General features: G+C 39.5%; 2 protein-coding genes across 2 annotated transcripts; one reads left to right on the top strand and one right to left on the bottom strand.

Annotated features, from left to right (window-relative positions):
- The first annotated feature begins 2,245 nt into the window (after positions 1-2,245).
- On the top strand, positions 2,246-5,657 carry rbp5 (retinol binding protein 1a, cellular). Its single transcript, XM_040030075.1, has 4 exons — positions 2,246-2,578; positions 2,981-3,165; positions 4,616-4,717; positions 5,545-5,657. Exons 1-4 carry the CDS (start codon positions 2,503-2,505, stop codon positions 5,596-5,598), a joined length of 417 nt encoding a protein of 138 aa, XP_039886009.1. The 5' UTR covers positions 2,246-2,502; the 3' UTR covers positions 5,599-5,657.
- Position 5,658: 1 nt separating this feature from the next.
- Positions 5,659-16,229, bottom strand: LOC120732456 (tumor necrosis factor receptor superfamily member 5). The gene is made up of 8 exons (XM_040030073.1): positions 15,577-16,229; positions 15,308-15,433; positions 14,351-14,497; positions 14,145-14,238; positions 13,660-13,736; positions 10,498-10,608; positions 8,205-8,333; positions 5,659-7,084 (listed from the first exon to the last, which is right to left on the bottom strand). Exons 1-8 carry the CDS (start codon positions 15,632-15,634, stop codon positions 6,906-6,908), a joined length of 921 nt encoding a protein of 306 aa, XP_039886007.1. The 5' UTR covers positions 15,635-16,229; the 3' UTR covers positions 5,659-6,905.

Genomic DNA, 16,229 nt, shown 5'->3' with positions numbered 1-16,229 from the left:
AGGAGGGAAAAACATTTTTAATTTCGCTTTACTTCTGTTTGCATAAAGAAAACTGGTGTCAGGTTTTAATTTTAGTGAAACATGAGCAGTAGTAGTATGAATCTCACACAGTTTTAGCAAAACTATACGAAACCATAAAAATTCTCTTTTGTTTTTATTTATTTTTTTATTTTATTTTGCATTTATTCAATTTCTAAAGCTTCTCTGGGTTGGACCATTTATAAACTCATCAAATTCATTTTCAGTTAGAAGCATTAAGCAGACTTTTTCTGCCTCTCTGGAAGTTTCGCCCACAGCAGGTGTTATTAAATTTGTATTTTTTACTCTAGTTTTTATTTTTGTTTTGTTTTTAATTTTTGTTTTGAATTCAGTTTAATGTCAGAGTGGCTTTGCTTGTTTCAGTTTCCTTCTTATTGTTTGAAAATGTTTCGTTTTAAATGAGTTTTTATTCATTTCAGTGTTACTTTTAGTCTTTTGAAGTATTATCAAGGAAAATCCCCACAGCCACTGCAACAAATCACATAACTTACTGAAAGCATTTGACTCACAGTCATGCAGTCATGATAGAAAATCTTACTAAATTAGCACATCCTAAAACTAAGGATATTTTCTCTAAAATTATTTATTTGAGTTCAAAAAATTGTTTTAGTTTCTATTTTCATTTTTTCTTACATTTACCCAGTTTCTGTTTGCAGAAACCAACAGACTGCTCAGACCTCCTTTAAATCTCAAATTGATACTGATTATGTAGCTAATTTTGGTATTGATCTGATACCAAGTAAATACAGGCCCAGCATTGGCGATACCAGCACCGATACTTTTAACTTATAAAGGCAGTTGTAGAGGAGAGTAGTGTGTCATGACATATAAGATAAATCACTGTTATGAGGTAGATTCTGAACAAACTGTAGCAACCACTGAATCAGAATCAATAATGACTTAATAAAACAAATCACACCTTTCAGCTTTTCATGTATTTTGAGTTTGACCTGGAATTTAAAAGTGATCTGGGTCAACTTCAGTTGTTTAAATGTGCTATAGGCCAGCGGTCCCCAACCTTTTTTGCGCCACGGACCGGTTTATGCCCGACAATATTTTCACGGACCGGCCTTTAAGGTGTCGCGGATAAATACAACAAAATAAAACTAGAACCAGTATCGAAAAAAATAAGATTTATTCATAACACACGTGAAAAGACCCAGGAAAACCGAGTTAACGATAAAAACGATAACAAAATAACGCTGAAAACCGATAAAAACCCTGAAGTGGCTCAGGTGTGAAATGTTTGGTTTTCATGGTTTTTATCGGGCCGCGTGAGTCGCGGCCCGGTACCAAACGACTCACGGACCGGTACCGGTCCGAGGCCCGGGGGTTGGGGACCGCTGCTATAGGCTGTAAATAAAATAGACACAAAAACATTCAGACATTTTATAGCGCATGTTTCAAGTATATGAACTAGTTCAATCCACTGTTGGTGCTGATACTATAGGTATTTGGATTGAGCTGCCCACCTCTACTGGGAACTCTTTTGGATGGAACACCCTTGGGAGAAAGCAGAAGAAGGCACACAGGTAAGAGACACAATCTGGCCCTTTAAAATGTTTCATTGGTTAACTATGAACTTGTTTTCCTGCCTCTCACCTGTTGGCGTAACAAAACTTGCTATACTATATATACTAAACTTCATCAGTACCAGTTGGGAGGCTACCAACAAGGAAACACCTACAAAACCATCAATCAGTAAAACATGAAAAACCTCTGTGAGTTTTCTTTTGTATAAATAGGGTCAGAGTTAGCCATGTGTACTGAAGAGGACTTTCATTAAAACCAACCAATCAGAGGAAAGCTGGCTTAAACGGCGAAAACAGCCTTTTTGAGAGGAATGATTAAATGAGGTCTGTACATCAAAGTAAATAAGGACCATTTGGAACATGCAAAACTTCTTTAGTATGGTCAAAGAATAAAAGATGGCGCTGGAAATGAGCATATCAGGTTATCCTTGATGTCTCTTTGTTCCTCGCTTTGACTTTGTGCTGCTCAGCTGCTAGTGCACGAGCATACCCGTTTACTTAGTGCATCAACCAACCTTCTGCATGTCTGGGATCCGAAGCGCCGCCTCTTCTTGCAACTGATCCCTCTGAGAAAAGCATTAGTAAAGATGAATGAACCTCCCCCTGCATGAGGTCCTGCAGAAAAGGCCCCGCTCCCTCCCTGGAAACGATTGCATATACTGAGCGTGAGTCACCACCAGAGCTGCATATTTGGAGCAGCTTGCAGCATAACCGAGCACCAAACTCCAGCAACAATCTGCAACAGGCAGCACTCATTCCACGCGCATTCCCGTCAAATCCGGGTCCATTGTCCAAAACGTTGCGCAACTGAAAGTGATATCACAGGAACCGGCAGCTTGTCTGTGAGATCCACACGGGACTGGAGGAAAAGCAAGAACGAGGAAAAACGGGGATTTCTGGAGTTTCGGAAAGAACAAAGAAGAAGAAAAAAATGGCAAAACCTAATTACAGCGGCACTTATCATATGGTGGAACAGGAGAATATGGATTCCTACCTCGGAGCTTTGGGTACAAATCTTTATACAGTATTTTAAATACTTTTGTAATCTTCAAGTGCGTTGCTTTTTGTAACAGATGTGCAGTTAAAACCCTCCAATGTAACAATAATCTTTCATGTCTTTTATTTTTTTAAGTATTCATATGTTCACTGACTCGTTGCCATTAGGTTACTTTAAAAGGTAACCTTAAGTGTCTGATTTAATGGTGAGGACCATCTTTATTTGCTGAAGCACATTAGTGTAATGAAATCACCACCTTGTCCTCTGTGTGACCCCGGACCCATTCACTCCCTCACACTGTGCGTCCTCTCTGCTTGCAGTGTGTGTGAGAGACAAAAAAATCTGCTTTACTGAAGTAACAGACTGTGGCTCATGCTACAACACCTCTCTCTCTCTCTCTTTCTTCTCTTAGATGTTAATTTTGCTCTGAGGAAGATCGTCTGTCTGTTGAAGCCCACTAAAGAGGTCACCCATGACCCGGCCACAGGAGCCATGAAAATCCGCACACTCACCACCTTCAAGAACTTCAACATGGATTTCACTATTGGAAAAGAATTTACTGAGGACCTTGGGCCAGTGGATGGCCGTGTGTGTCAGGTACGTGTTTTGGTTTTTCCAAATGTGCGCATCGGCATGTTTGTACATGCACGCAGTTTTAACATTACATTGATTTTATTAAGTCATTACTTGTTATACAAGTTTGATTTGCATGCTTAGTGTTCAAACAAAGTCAACACACCTGCTGAGTTTTTTTTTTCCATAGCTGCTACTTGCTGCTTAGAGGAGGGCCTAAGAATTGCAGTAACGTACATTAACTCCACAATGATTTTGAAAAGGTCCAAGATAGGAGGAGACCTTGTGCTTGAAAGTTTGAACTTTTTTCTAAATAAATATGTTTGTCACATAAGCATTTAAAGCAGATCTGCTGTGGAAAAATATGTAATGTATTTTCACTTGCCAAGGTGAAACTGGGTGAGGTTTCATTGCTTTGCATGATGATCAGGTGTGAGTGGGACGGGAATCGAAGGTCAGATGTTCAAAACACGAACGTGCATCACAGCCCGAATAGATGCGGCTCCTCAGAAAAGGATTTGCTGATGCTCCTCAGGCTGTGAAGGCTAAAACCACCCCTAAAGAGTTTGGTCTACACCAAAACACAGTCAGACAAATGATGGAAATCATAGGTTGTTGTTGCCCTCCCCAGGTGTAGTCAACCAACAAATATCACTCCAGGAGCAACATCTAAAAACTTAAAGGCCTCTCTAACATTGACAATCTTCAGCTTACTGAGTCTAACATCAGCAGAACTTTAAACAGCAATGGGGTGTGGAGTAGGGCTACCAGAAGAAAGCTGCTGATCTCCATTTGCAGCTTGCAAAAGATCTAATTGAAAAACCAGGACACTGAACTATAATTCAGGTAAAGATGATATTGAAGCAGAGCTTTTTGGTATAAAATGAGAAACCAGTTTAAATGAATGAAATGTTGATGGTGGCCTGTTTTGCTGTTCTTAGTTGTCTTTTTCTCATTAATGAAGCAATGAATTCTGAATGATACCAGCAAACTCTCAGGGAGGTGACAGGATGCCTGTCCGTGGACTAAATCCCACGAGAATGTGGGTTATACAACAAGATAATGGCATCAAACTCACAAGTTCCCCCATCAAAGTGAGGCAAAGGAGAATGAAGATGTAAAATGTATTTTTTGTAGTCATTGCTGTCTACATGATACAAAAAAAATGCAAAGGTTCATTAATTTTTTCCACTCAGAGATCATTTTTCTCAGCAAACAAACCAGAGTTAGACTTAAATAATCTAATACATATACATCTTAAACTTAAATCCACTTGTATAAAAATCTGATGTTTTTTGTCACATGGTTGAACAAATGAAGTATATTTTAAAGGGTTCGTGACCTTTCACGGATCACTGTATTAGTCTCCCCTCTTTGCGCTGCACAAAGCTTCTTGTCTCTGTGTGGCTAAGCGTTGTGTGAGCTACTGTACATGCTAATGTCTCACACTAACGGCATCTCTGTGGTTACACAGACTACAGTAGATTGGGACGGAGACAAGCTGGTTTGTGTACAGCGAGGCGAGAAAGAGGGACGAGGCTGGACGCACTGGCTGGAGGGCGACAAGCTGCATTTGGTAAGGACGTACGAGGGGAAGAAGAGGCCAGTGCAGAGAGAAAGCAAGGAAGAGGGAAGAAGGAAAATGAAAGCTTAAAGGGAAGTGATGGAGAAATTGATATGCTAAATGAGGGAGGGTATTCAAATAAGGCAGGTTTTAGAAGTTATTCATTGGCTAATTCTGTTACCATCTTTGTGTGACGAGGTTTTTATTAAGAGGTCAGTGGAGTTTGTACATGCCTAAGGCCAAACTACGACCTGACAAAGGAGTACACACAAAGGAGGCAGAGGAGCCCTGAATGCACGTCTTTATGGAGTGAAGCTCAGAGGCACTTTTGAGCTCAAACAGTTCAAGCTCATAGCTTATCTTTCATTACTGGTTACGTTTTCAAACAATCTACATTGTTCTGCTAAAAAGCTCTCACGAGGTTTTTTTTTAATACCTTTGTTGCAATCGGGAGAAAACAATGTGTTGTTGATGCTAAACTCAAGAGAGAATTGGGAAAGAAATGCCAGCTAGGATCAAGACTTATAATGGTGGGTTTTAGAGGTTACACAAAGCAGGGGAAGGGAACAGTGAAGGACTAATATAGAGGCGGAGGAGGAAAGTAGAGAGCGGGCTGAAAAGACCTGATGAATAGATGGTGAGAGAGTAGAAGACAGATTACGAGGTCAAAGGATGAGAAGGAGAGAGGTGGGGTGGAAATGGTGTCCTGGACACAATCCCAGTTTTGTGCTCGTCTTTAATGTGCCAAATGTTCTCGTTGTTTCTCACCATTCATTTACACCCTCTCACTTCGTGGTTTGTTTGTTTTTTTTCTCGTCTTTTCCATTTCCTCTCTGCAGGAGATGAGAGTTCAAGGAATCAAAGCCAAGCAAGTCTTCAAGAAGGCAAACTGAAGTCACAGGAAATGTTTTACAGCGAATAATCCTATTAAAACAAAGTAGCCGGTACAAGAGTCACGTTTATAGCATTTTTATTATAATCAGCAGTACTGAATATTGAAAACAGAATATGAACTGAATATGTCTGATGGGTTTAACAAAGAGAAGAGAGCAGTTTAGCAGAATGACTGCGTCCTTCCCCATATTGCACAATGTTATAAAGAAGTCATAATTCATGCATCTGTCGTGTTTCTATTCCGTGTTTTAAATTATACAAAATGTGTATGTGTGTTTGTCTGTGCGTGTTGCTGCTTCATATCTAAAGTCATTTTCACTCATGAACTGCAGCCCTGAACTTTTACAGAAAGTACCAAAGTAAAAAAAATGCAAAAACAACAACAAAACAACAAAACTGTCTGACAGAGTCAGCTCAGACATTAGCCTTTAACCTCCTGTTCCCTGGTTCAAAGTCTATGTGAAGCCGACTATTTACTGATGTGTGCTGCATGGCAGAAAGGAAAACTTGAATCAGTGTGTTCATGCGCATTATAATGATTTACATATACAATACATTCAAATCTGAATTACTGACTTAAGTGGGAACAATATAAGTTAAACAACTCAATATATACAGATTCCATTAAACGGTCAGGCTAGCAGTAGATTTCCCACTATCAACAAATCCAAGGAAAAGCTACAAAGATTCATGTATTTTCTGATTTCACTATCTTATCAGCAATAAAACGATTTGTTCCTATAAAGAAAGCAAATCTTTTAAAAGCAAAGAAAAAGCCTTTGGTCATCGGGATACCTAAAAATGTTTTTGAAATGGGTGGAAATGATGCTATTTTTGAAGGATTTATTCCCGCTGCTCAAAAATACTCATAGCAGCAGCAGGATGTGGGATGATGAAGGATGATGTCACGCACTGCGTCACTTTGGCTCACTTAAAATGTAAACTATATTAGGCTCTGTTTGTTACTATCACCGCTTAATTTGTTTTGGTCATTTCGTGAGAATTGTTGTCGTAACAAAACTAAACAAAAACAAAACATGTCAGATTATTCCTGAGAACAGGACACCACTGTGCATCACCAGTGTTTTTTCAGCTGTGTGGTCAGGACAGCACAGAAATGTCACTTCATTTGAGAGGAAATTCTCATGAGTGTCCTGCAGGTGGCATCAGTCAACCTTCAAGGGACCTGAAAGAGAGCCCAGTCTCTCTCTTTTGGTATTAAAAGGGTTTAAAGGTCTTGAAAAGAACTGCATTGTCTCCGATCCAGTGAGGGTCTGAGGTTGGGTAAGTATGCCGTTACACTGGATTATGTCCCACAGTACTCGTCCTCCTGTGGCTCAGATTGCGACCTGAAGAAGTTGTTGCAGTAACTCGCGTTTCCATTCGTGTTACTGGATTCGACAAAGGAAACGGAAGCTTTCAGTGGAGTTATGGGATGGCTGGTGTTCAAGGTGTCCTCTGTGCAGGAAATGACCAAAGGATCATCTGAGGAGAACGATAAAATCATTAAGTGTGACCATTCCTCACTGGAAATGCAGTTTTGCACTTTATGAGCTGCAATGTTTGTAAGATTAATGTAAATGAGTTCCTGAGAAACCGCAGAAATGACCAACATATAGCATCCAGCTTTAGTGTTGTGTCACATAGATCAAGGGTGTCAAACATAAGGCCCCAGGGTCCAGAATTGGCCTAGGAAAGACCCCAATCTGGCCCACTTGATGGCTTTGGAAGCTTTTAGACCATTTCTACCCATAAAACCCTCCCTCATCGCCATTCACAATACACCAAGATCATTGATTTCTAGAGTTGTGTAATTTTATGCGCGTTCTCACGATCCAAGCGCAAAAACTCACGGTGACACCAGAGCAGCACTCCTTTATCATGTAGAAAAACTGAGTCATACTGTTGAAATTGTGGTTCTTTGTCCTATTTTAAGTTATCTCATTGATTAAATGTGTAGTTCAACTTTTCACACTGACAGAAATTGTAGTTTCACCCATCTGGCCCACATAAGATCAAAGTCGGCTGTATGTGGCCTGCGATATAAAAAGAGTTTCACATCCCCAGCATAGATGAAGCAGGCTTGTCCTACATGAATTAAGGCCGTGTTTTGACGATTTTAGGGGGAAAATGCTGTTTTGATTATCAACCAAGGCTGCCACAGTCTCACCTAGGTGTTGAATTAAGCTGAGATCATTGGAGATTTATTATTTACATACATTGTTCTTGTATTTCTGCAATCACTAATTCCAATGTCAAACACTAAGTGTGTGTGGAGAGATAACTGAGTTGTTTTAGGCATTATGGGGCTGTGCTTAGAGTAGATACAGTGTTGAAAAACAATCATTATAGTGAAATTAATAACAATAATGTGCAACAAGCCAAGCATGTGAGCAAGGTTTTATAATGGCACTAAATACGGGTGAAAATGTTTTACAGAAAATGATTTTCGAGCCTAAACAAGTGGACTGCTGCACCAACACAAAAGTCTTGGGGCACTTTTGTTGCACGCAGTGACTTTGTTTCAAACTTAAATCCTGCTGTTTGAGAACAAGTCGGTAACATTATGTGTAAATGATGTAAAAGAGTCGATGTGATTCTTCACCTTCGTTAAAAATTGGTAACTTGCAGTCGGGCATGATGCAGGTTTCTTGGCAGTAAGAAGGCTGCTCTCGAAGCATTACATCTGGAATGGGAACCACTGCTACCGGAGTAACACAAATACTGGATCGAGCTGTCACACAGACATCACAAATCACAAGGAAAAAAAAGGCATTTTAGTTTTATGCTCACAAACATGCACAAAACATACAAATAATTCCACCAGTTGGACTTTAGATGGCACTAAAGCCTCCCCAAAACCCCCAAAATCCAAGGGGTTGAGTTTGACCAAAGCACCTCCATGTAAAAAAAACCACCAGCCACTGGTCATTAGAGTCGCGACATTGAGTCCCTTCACTGTCTTTTGACCATCTGTGTGAACTTTGTTCTGAGTCAGCTCCGAACAGCTCTGAGAACAGCTCTGAGATACAGACAAGCAAACCAAGGTTGTTAGAGTTCAAGAGTTGGGAGTTCGCCTTGTAATTGGAAGGTTACAAGGCGGCTCGGACAGTCTCGGTCGTTGTGTCCTTGGGCAAGACACTTCACCTACCGCCTACTGGTGTTGGCCAGAAGGGCCGATGGCGCGATAACCCTAACCCTCGCTTCTGTCAGTCTGCCCCAGGGCAGCTGTGGCTACAACTGTAGCTGCCTCCACCAGTGTGTGAATGGGTGGATGACTGGGTGTGTAAAGCGCTTTGGGGTCCCTAGTGGGGACTAGTAAAAGCGCTATACAAATATACAAAGGCCATTTACCATTACTGATTTTTTTTTTAATCCACTTTTAGTCTTTGTCAACTTTGTTCAGTTTGTCAACACAACTAGCTCGAGAAGGCGTGTTAATTACGCTTGTTTACTGAGACTGGGGTTTCTACATGACTGTGAGATAATTGCGCATGTTGCAATAACTGCTGTAAACTAACCCCTGACTAATACTGACCATTTCACAACGAAAGAAAGGAAAACTAATACTAAAACTAAACAGTTTTAAACAACATACACGCCAATAAAAATAACCAGTCTGTAACGAGACTCAGGAAACGACTGACTAAATAAAAACCCACAGAATTAAAATAAATTCAAAACTATAATTACTCTGAAGTGTTTCTAAAACGAGACTCAAACAAGTGGCATTAAGAAAAAAACTTTCTGAGCAAAGAGAAACTTCCAATTTATATCACATACTGAAAAAAACATAGCAATAAATTATTACTAGAAAACAAAACTTTGAGCTGCACAAACCAGCATATACAGTATATTCATACCATCTACTGTACTGAGCTGGCAGTAAAAATCCTAAAGATAAGTATCTCCAAACCTCAGAAGATAAAACTGAAACTGTTTGCATGGCAGGATATTATGAGGCTATGAAAAAGGAAACTTGCATTTTGGTAATTTCTCTAGTAATAAGCCTTTGATATATCCACGTGCAGATATGTGGAAAATACAGGTATTATGTCATGAAATCAAAGGATCTTATTGGCTCAGAATCGCTGTCTCAAAGTGAACCTTATCACTCTTAAACTTTTCCCACATGACTGTACAAAGAGTAACAACTGGTGCTTTTAAAAGTAACACACACCCCTTCCTGTAATATTAGCAAAACAGCACACACGCTCTCTAAGACAATAATTATATTCTGTGAGTTCATCAGTGATTTCCAGTACTAGCACATTGTTTCTGTGGAAATAAAAGAAATGTCAGTGAAATAGAAGGGTAGCCAAAATAATAAGTTGTGTGACTGTGCCACATACGTAGGAATTGTTTCTCAGTATGAGCTGTCTGCCCGTGAAGAGTGCGTCACATTACACCAAATAACTGTGTCAGCCTGAATATGTACAGGATGTGGTTTCCTCATTGAGACAGTCATGTTCGCTAAAGCTCCTCGAGCATCAGACTCGGCTGCTGCTTTCTTAATCTGTCAGAGAGTTCAACTACATCATATCCTTTTCAAGCGAAAAGAAAAGGAGAAATTCAACTTACTTTACATGAAAGATCACATTTTAATATTCAAAAAATCCAGTCTGCAAATGTAATATTAGGTTTCCCTGAGGTTTTGTTATTAATACACTGCAAGGAAACAGTGGGAGGCCATGTTTGAGAGAGATAAGCAGTGACCTTCAACTGTAAGACTTCAAAGCCAGTACCCTCTCACTGTTGTGGCTTAAAGCATGAGTAGTTACTGCCAGTGGGTGGGCTTACACGTACATCATTTTGCCGCCTCTTCAGGAAGACAATTATGAGAACAAGTGTGAGAAAAAGTGGCAAACACGCCCATCCGAGTGACGTGTCGTACACACCTGCATTGTACGTTTTGCATTTCTTTCTCCAGAGGATGAAAATCAACGCGATGACGATTGCGGTCAACACGAGCCCTGACCACAAACCTGCTGGCAACATCCAGTAACAATCTGGAAAACAACGAGAAGAAAATGTTCTTAGGGCCATGCCGAGTACATCTACAGTGGGTTATTCACCTGATTGCACAATAAATTTTCACAAGCGTAATATAACTTCTGGGAAACTTAAAGTGGGAGGGAGTGATTACTGATTACAACTCATGTTTCTTCATTAATAAGGTAGTGAGTGAAATGACTGTGACGAGGAGAAACTTGATTTTTTTCTGACTTTATCAAAGAAATAAAAAGACTGATTATTGTTAGTGAAAGATTATATGCATTTCTTTTTGAATTTGCAGGTGGTGACTCATGATCCGTGGAAGCTCACTTAAAGAAAACTCTTTCTGGTGAAGTGCCAACATGTCTAAGCAGCATTAATACTTAATAAATGGCCGCAATCCACTCCAGAACAGTCCAATCATTTGTAACATACAGCTTTACGTACTGTGTTCATAAAGCAATGATATCTACAACAAAATATCATAAGGTCTAAATGTGCTGTATAAATATGACTCGCATATTTGTTAATCACATTGCTGATTATATGTTGAATACATGTTTAAAATAATAGTTTGAAAGATATAAATTATATGTATTCAATTTAAATCAGTTTTATTTAAGGGAGGGAGCCAAGGCAAAAGACGTCAGTTCAATATATTTTCAAGCATTCACTTACTGACTGTACAGCAGGTTTTGCCGCTTCATCATTCAATTCAGTTCAATTTTATATGTATAGTGCCAAATAAGGTAATAGAACAATCAGATGACTTCCCCATCCATGAGCAAGCAATTAGTGACAGCGGGAAGGAAAAACTCCCTTTTAACAGGAGGAAACCTGGCTCAGGGCAGCCATCTGCCACGGCAGGCAGAAACAGGACAAAAGACACGCTTGGAAGAGAGCCAGAGATGAATGAAAACTAATCATTAAACACAAAGTGGTGTATAAACACTGAGAGTAAAAAGAGGGGAGTGAAGAAGAAACACTTGGGAAGCCCTCCTCAGCCTGTAGGAGCTTTATGGTAATGCAGCAATGCATTATAGAGTTATACACTATTATACTTTAAAATATATTGGATTAAATAATAATTTATGGTGTTTTTTCTACCTAAGAAGATGAAAAAGGTAAATCGGACTCTAATTTAAACCTTTTAAGGTTAAATTTAGACTTCAACATTAGACTTATGTGTGAGTTTCACTACTGATTTGACTCAATTTAATGGAAATAAGTATTTAAGGGGCAAAATATGCATTTTATGAAACCTGAAAGTAGGCTTTAAAGCTCGCATAACATGACTATATTTAAAATGTGATAAACACTGGAAATCTTCACCGTCTTCAACATCTCCACCCCCCTCTCAGTATCACCCCAGCAAATATCACAGTAGTTAAAGGAAGTCATCTAATGCGATATTTGGACTTGATTCAGTGTCTGGAGTATATTTAGACATTTCAGTATGTCTGTATTCTTTGTGTGCTTCTTCTGCCCCCTCTTTTTTTTTAGCTGCTCAAAATTCAATGCGTCTCACAAAAACACTTCCTGTTAAACAATGCATGTGGCTTCATGCTTTCCCAGAAGTGACTTTGATAGGTGAATTTGTTTTTAGTACTGAAGCAAAAGAATGTCTTCCTTTGGTTTCATTAAAAAGAAATACCACTGAAAAATAAGGCTCGGCGGGGTCGTATGCAAAATCATTTTAACCACATAAGCTTCGCGGTAATGTGGATGTTCACACGAGGTATTTTAAAAACTTTGATGGTTTTTAAAGTTTTCTGCTGACACCACCATCAAACTGATTTTTAATCCAAAAAACTTTAGCCAAAAGAAAAATGACTATTTCCATATGCCATTACTTATATTTGGTGGTGTGGCTCTGCTTTAGGACTTCTCTGCATTTCCATGCTCAGATGGGGAAAGCCTACGGTGAAAAGAGCAGCAGCAGGACCCCCTCACAGAACAAAACTAACGTCGATTACGACAAACATCACATGAATTGAGTAAGACGTAGTGTGAAAAGAGGGAGCTGGGGTTGCAAAATAGCTCACACTGCAGCTATAAACAGGCTAAAGCAGTCTAAATAGGACACCCTACTTAAGATTTGTCAGTTTGAAGCACAGAAGAGTGTCAGCTGACATGTGCTGATATTAAGATCAGCCGTTATCAGCTGATCTACTGGGACTGTGGGCTGAGCTCAGCTTAGTAGCCTTCCTGAAGTAATGCTAGGCTCAGTTTGTGGTTTAGATGTTTCTGAAAGAAAGTTAAGCACCTCTTAACCTTCTAAAATTAAAATCTAAGGTGGTGAGCTAGTTAAGCAATATACGTTCTTAACATCAGGGTGTTAACAGGTCAAAAATTAATACCTAAATACAGCCTTACAGGGTTACTGATGTAGCCATACACCACAGCACTCTGCTACCTAACAAGTACTACTCTCTTCTTGTCAGTGCCTTGAAAGTATCTGCCCTAAACCCATGTTTCTTCAGAGAACTACACCAACTCATGGTACAAAGACCAAACTGAGGCTTCAATATCTTGCTCAAGAACAACATCTTGCTTCAACAAACTGACTGGAGAAGTTTGTGAGTGTACCACTCACCTTTCGACTTTTCTTTTTTAAGCTTGAGGATCAAAATTTCAGATTAGTTAAATGGACCACACAAATACTCTTTGTCTCGCATTTAGTTGTTGGAATTTTACGCTGGCTGACTGTGAGGCTGTTTGAGTGGCACATTAATTTAGTGTTATTTGCCGCTCACAGCCTCTGACTAGATATGATGTTTGGTTTTTAAGGCAAGCTATAGATGTAGTGAGCGTGAACTAGAGCAATATTGAGGTCCAGTGGGCTAAACTATAGCTACTACTTTAATTTTACATGAAAAATGTATATATTAGTAATTTTGCATCAATACATCTTCAACTTCCTTTCTTAATTATAGGTCCTGTTACAGGAAGATAACGTCAACAGGAACTCAGTGAATCACTCGGCATAAGAGCATCCGCTGACAACTCCATCTCTCTCTTTTTTTTAAACAAGATCTCAAACACTGATAAAGCCAGAAACTTACCAGATTTGAAGTTTCCACAAACTGCATCGCTTTTATCATCTCCTGGAATTTTCAGCACTCCTCCGTAGTCCTCACATCTAAAAAAAATACCACCAACAACAGGTGAACACAATAAATATGAATAATAATAAAATAATAAAAGTCGCAATTTATAGTTGTTGTTTTTTTTTAAAAAAAAACTGGACAAGCTTTTGCTACAAAATCTGTGTTAAAGGGATGTAAAGAAAAAGGCCTCCTACAAGCATGGGAAACTGTTTCAGCACAATTTTTACAGTCTGGATGAAATATTTACAGTAGGTAGGATGTGGGATGTTGTACGTTTCGAGTTTGTAGACTGAGGGCACCAACCGAAACCAAGAGACTAATTTCTGCTCTGTGTCAATGGATGACTAATTCACTCACAGTCTACATAAAACACACAGTTCTTCAGATTTAATAATAACATAATAATAATAACAATGATAATAGTTGTAATGCAGTCTTGCCTGGTGTGAGGTTTACAGGGTGACACATAATCTGTTACGTTGCTGAAGGTCCCCTTTCCACATGGAGCACAGATTACGTTACTCGTGCCGTCGCCTATAATGAGGAGTGAAATTTATTCACCTGACTTTGTGGCACTTTAGCTAAGAATGTGAAACATCACTGGAGAAAATTATCATCCATTATGATTTTTATAGTTCAAGGTTACCTGGAGTCTTGACCCCTTCACCCACTTGGCAGCGGGTTACAGGCAAGCAGTGTTCACATTCAGTATCGTTGCAGTAGAAACCTGACACACACTTGCACACTGTGTTTGCTCCAGCTTTGCATTCACTGAGTGTTTGCTGTTTGATACCTGAAAGAGCAAGAGAGAGACGTTTTTTTTCTTTGCGTTTAAGTGTATGTGTGTGTGTGTGTGTGTGTGTGTGTGTGTGTGTGTGTGTGTGTGTGTGTGTGTGTAGATGGGGGTCGTTGATCTCCAGTTCAAAGTGTCAAAGTGGCTTGAACATAAAGAACAGTGAAAACCCACCTCACAGTTTCTGCGCTATGAAACATTTTGAAAGTGTTGAACTTGAAAATGTAAGTTCCTTTATTGTCTTAAAATCGTCTCTTAACACAATTATCTTAACATAAATCTGAGCTAAGCTCTGTGGGACTTACAGTAAGTTCAAAATGGAAATTTAGTTTAATTCAATTTTCCCTTGAACTTTAATAGTGCCAAATGACAACAACAGTTGCCACAAAACACTTTTGGACGCTGCAAAAACACAAAAATACAAAGAAACCTCAACAGTCAAACGACCCCTTGTGAGAAATAAAGAAGATGTTAAAGAAGTGGATCTGTGAGCATGTGGTGCTGACTTGGACAAACAACAGCAAAGCAGTTATTATTACTCCATAAGTATAGATATCAAAAGCCATCAGCTTTCACAATCTGCAACATCATTATTGCGCAGTTTCCTGCTGTCAAACAGTATATTTCTTTCTTTCTTTTGCTGTGAAAGCAGCACTCCTAGCTTTTTTGTATTTTGCATAGTAGAGTTCAAATACGGTCTTTCTAGTTCTATATCGTTGTATTTCTATTAGAAATAGCCTGAATTGTGGTTCTGTGTTTCTTTGACTGAGCTTCTAAGACTAATGCTGCGTGTATGCCTGTGTAACTTACTGAGAAGGCATTGCTTGCAGAGATGGCATTTTTCCACATGATTTTGAGAGTCTGTGTAGAACCCATATTGACATGTGGCACACTCGGTCTCTTTTGTGCCATCGCATGCTGTCTTCATGTACTCTCCTGACAAGGTGAAACAAACAGACTTGTATATTAGATGTTGGTTAATGAAAATATGGTTTTTGAAGAATGCTGTGCAGCCTGTAAAGAAAGTTTGTTAACCGAGGAGAAACGTGAGGAACTGAAGCATTGTCGTATTCACTGACCTGCATTACAGCGTTGACAGCATCTCCCACCATACTCAAACTGATCGTCTTTGCACATTTTGTATCCTATTCGTCAACAGCCCTCCACCTGCGTGTAAACTCTCTAAACTGTAAAAGCCTGCGTCTTTTCAAGCTGTTTCTATACCTGAAAATTGGCTAAATCGGTATGGTAGCTCAGAAGATAAAATCCAGAAGTGAACTCTGTCGATCGCCTTGGCTTTTCTGATGATCACGCAGTTGCTGCTCAGGTTCATCTGCCTCCACTCTATTTCTGACGTACTGTCTCTGATTTGTTCCCCCTCCTCACTCGGTCTTACCTACTTCTCATGTCTTTTCTAGTCCTACACAGTGGAAAGCCCCAGTGACCCTCATCTGCTGTTTCTCCCCCTTCGCTTCTCTGTATCTCTGTGTCGTTCCTCATTTCCTTCCTGTACTAGCCTTCTCATGTTAACTGTAAATGTGTTTCCGTACTGTAGCTACAGGACTAAATGCTGATTTTGGCACTCGAAGTGCACAAAGGAATATTTCCTTCATCCACTACACCCTTTCCTTTCATCCTGTCACCATTGTTTCAATACAATATTTGTCCCGCTGACAAAGGATCGGTGTTGAGTTGAAAAGTGCAAAGCTGCTGAAAAGCTTTTGGCTCGGTT

The sequence above is a fragment of the Simochromis diagramma genome, unplaced genomic scaffold (genome assembly GCF_900408965.1).
Source record: "Simochromis diagramma unplaced genomic scaffold, fSimDia1.1 OVJJ01000361.1, whole genome shotgun sequence".
NCBI classification, from domain to species: domain Eukaryota; kingdom Metazoa; phylum Chordata; class Actinopteri; order Cichliformes; family Cichlidae; genus Simochromis; species Simochromis diagramma.
Note: the sequence above shows the minus strand (reverse complement) of the source record. Positions and strands in the feature narration are given on the sequence as shown.

Excerpts from the sequence above, each read along its gene's own strand:
- rbp5 (XM_040030075.1), top strand. The coding sequence starts at position 2,503 with ATGGCAAAACCTAATTACAGCGGCACTTATCATATGGTGGAACAGGAG. Across the intron at positions 3,166-4,615 it reads TGGATGGCCGTGTGTGTCAG|ACTACAGTAGATTGGGACGG; the intron begins GTACGTGTTTTG and ends GTGGTTACACAG. Across the intron at positions 4,718-5,544 it reads AGGGCGACAAGCTGCATTTG|GAGATGAGAGTTCAAGGAAT; the intron begins GTAAGGACGTAC and ends TCCTCTCTGCAG.
- LOC120732456 (XM_040030073.1), bottom strand. The coding sequence starts at position 15,634 with ATGTGCAAAGACGATCAGTTTGAGTATGGTGGGAGATGCTGTCAACGC. Across the intron at positions 15,434-15,576 it reads CTGTCAACGCTGTAATGCAG|GAGAGTACATGAAGACAGCA; the intron begins GTCAGTGAATAC and ends TCACCTTGTCAG. Across the intron at positions 8,334-10,497 it reads ATGCAAAACGTACAATGCAG|CTCGATCCAGTATTTGTGTT; the intron begins GTGTGTACGACA and ends TCTGTGTGACAG.